Source organism: Sorex fumeus, unplaced genomic scaffold (genome assembly GCF_029834395.1).
Source record: "Sorex fumeus unplaced genomic scaffold, SorFum_2.1 ptg000030l, whole genome shotgun sequence".
Taxonomy (NCBI): domain Eukaryota; kingdom Metazoa; phylum Chordata; class Mammalia; order Eulipotyphla; family Soricidae; genus Sorex; species Sorex fumeus.
In genome coordinates, this window is record NW_026606087.1 from 15,289,042 (window position 1) to 15,291,563 (window position 2,522).

At 36.3% G+C, this 2,522-nt stretch overlaps 1 protein-coding gene across 1 annotated transcript; it reads left to right on the forward strand.

Annotated features, from left to right (window-relative positions):
* The first annotated feature begins 213 nt into the window (after positions 1–213).
* On the forward strand, positions 214–1,152 carry LOC130025353 (olfactory receptor 51F1-like). Its single transcript, XM_056116312.1, has one exon. It carries the CDS (start codon positions 214–216, stop codon positions 1,150–1,152), a length of 939 nt encoding a protein of 312 aa, XP_055972287.1.
* The last annotated feature ends 1,370 nt before the right edge of the window (positions 1,153–2,522 follow it).

The following is a 2,522-nucleotide window of genomic DNA, read 5'->3' on the forward strand; positions in this document are numbered from 1 at the left end:
AACTCAAGAGTAAAAGTGTTAATAAATATTTGCTAAATATCATATTTAAGAATAAGAAAGGTAGATTTTGAGTTTTTGCTTATTGATACAGTATTCATTGTGAGCTTAGGTATTTCTCCTAGTAATGCAAAATGCAATACGTAATAATTATATATATCATTTTTATAGAAATAAATTGAGCACTGTGAGGACTATACTACAAATCCAAGACACATGGAGAGCCTAGGTAACAAGACATCCACATTTCCAACTTTCTTGCTGACTGGGATTCCTGGCTTAGAGTCTGCCCAAGTCTGGATCTCCATTCCCTTCTGTTGTCTTTATGCTTTTGCTATCTTGGGGAACAGCATGATCCTGTTTGTCATCATTACCCAGTCAAGCCTCCATGAGCCCATGTACTATTTCCTCTCCATGCTGTCATCCACAGATTTGAGCTTAACAGTAACTACAATGCCAACAACTTTAACTGTTTTCTGGTTTAATGCAAGAGAAATCAGTCTTGATTCTTGCCTCAGTCAATTGTTTTTCCTCCACGGATTTGTTGGCATGGAATCTGGTGTACTAATGGCCATGGCTTTTGACCGCTATGTGGCTATCTGTAACCCTCTGAGATACACTACAATTCTCACCAATTCCAGAATCATTCAGCTGGTTCTAATAATAACTATACGTGTTGTGCTAATAATGATTACAGTACTCGTGCTCCTTAGACGTCTCTCTTTCTGTAAAGAAAATATTCTTTCCCACTCCTACTGCTATCATCCAGATATCATTAAATTGGCATGTTCAGATACTAGGGTCAACAGCATCGCTGGGTTAATTGGTCTTGTCCTGACAACAGGGATAGATACACCAAGTATTGTTGTCTCTTATATATTGATCATTCGCTCTGTTCTCAGTATTGCCTCCCCTGAAGAGCGGCACAAGGCCTTTAGCACCTGTGTTTCCCACATCGGAGCAGTTGCTATTTTCTACATTCCCTTTGTAAGCCTGTCCTTAGTACATCGCTATGGTCACTCAGCTCCCAAAGTGCTTCATTCAATGATGGCCAATATGTATCTGATTTTGCCCCCTGTACTCAACCCCATTATCTATAGTGTAAAAACAAAACAGATTCGCAAATCTATACTCAACCTTCTTACAAAAACATAGAGTGGTTACATACTAAGTACACAAATAAATAGATACTTGACACTAGGATTTTCTCTGTAGAAAAGAGATCCTGATAAGTTATTGCCTGTAGGTAAATTTTTGGAAACTAGAAATGTTCATGAAGTTGAACATTAGGGAATTTGAAGCAAAAACATTCTTGAACTTTTCTGCTTTGGTATCTATTAAAATACATGAACCATTCTAAAATAAAACACACTCAGAAGTTTCAATGAAATTTTGGTGTTTCAACAAATACCATGAAGAACTTACTATGCTCTTTAAGAGTCAAATATCTGAGATAAGAAGTCCTGATGATCAGTGTATAAGGAGTTGTACTTAATTATTTAGTTTGGGTCCCCCATATACTCACAGTAACTACTAAATAGAGAAAATCCCAAACATAATTTAATGCAATAGTAGGAATGTCATAAAAAAGCAAAGATGGAAAACTGATGTAAATGAAGTAACATCAGTATTTCCTATTGAATAAGTGGTAATATAAGGGAGACTTCAAGTATCTCTGTAACATTGTGGGCACATTGTGTTGGACCAGCTCAGACAAATCTGAAAGATGCCATTGTGAATTTCTGTGCAACCTGTGTGCAATGTGTTAGATGTCAGTTTGAAGTTGGCATTTAAACTGTTGACATTTACAAAATCACAAGTAAGTGTTTTTCCAAAATTATGTATATCAGCACAATAATGAATAGATCTATTTTATGGTTGACCATATATGAAACTGCAGATGTTAAATGATCAATAAAACATGTTCTTCTACATTTAAGACTTCTAAAATGCCATGTGAGAAATAGTCAAATGGGACAAAATAGAACAGATAATGAAATGAATTCTGTGTTAATTTATAGTGTACACCATTACAGCTTATTTTTGTTACCTTTGAATTATAAATGTTTCCAAAGCTAAATAAAGGAAAAGGATATTATGAAATCAATTTCTGGTAAAATGTCATTTTTACATCACTTTTATAGTCTTATTGGACAATAGTAATTCTGCCCCAGATTTCAAATCAACTTATGTTTTCCTCGTCCGTGTGATTATTACATGTGAAACAGAGCACAAAATTTCACAAGTTGCTTAAAATTTTCTTTTTTGCTTGAAGAATGTAATTTTATTAAGGAATTGTATTTTAGATTTGGTGTCAAAATTTAATAACGTTTAATGTATTTTTATGAGTCTCCTGCCCCCACGCCTGGCTGTCCTCACCGGGGCCCCTTGGAGGGAGGCGGGTTGAGTTTCCCCATCCCTCCAGCAGAGCCCCAGCAGCCGAAGACCTCCAGAACCAGCCACAGTCATGCTGAGACCACTCTCCACATGTCCGGACAAGCCTCATGCATGAAGGAACTGACAGA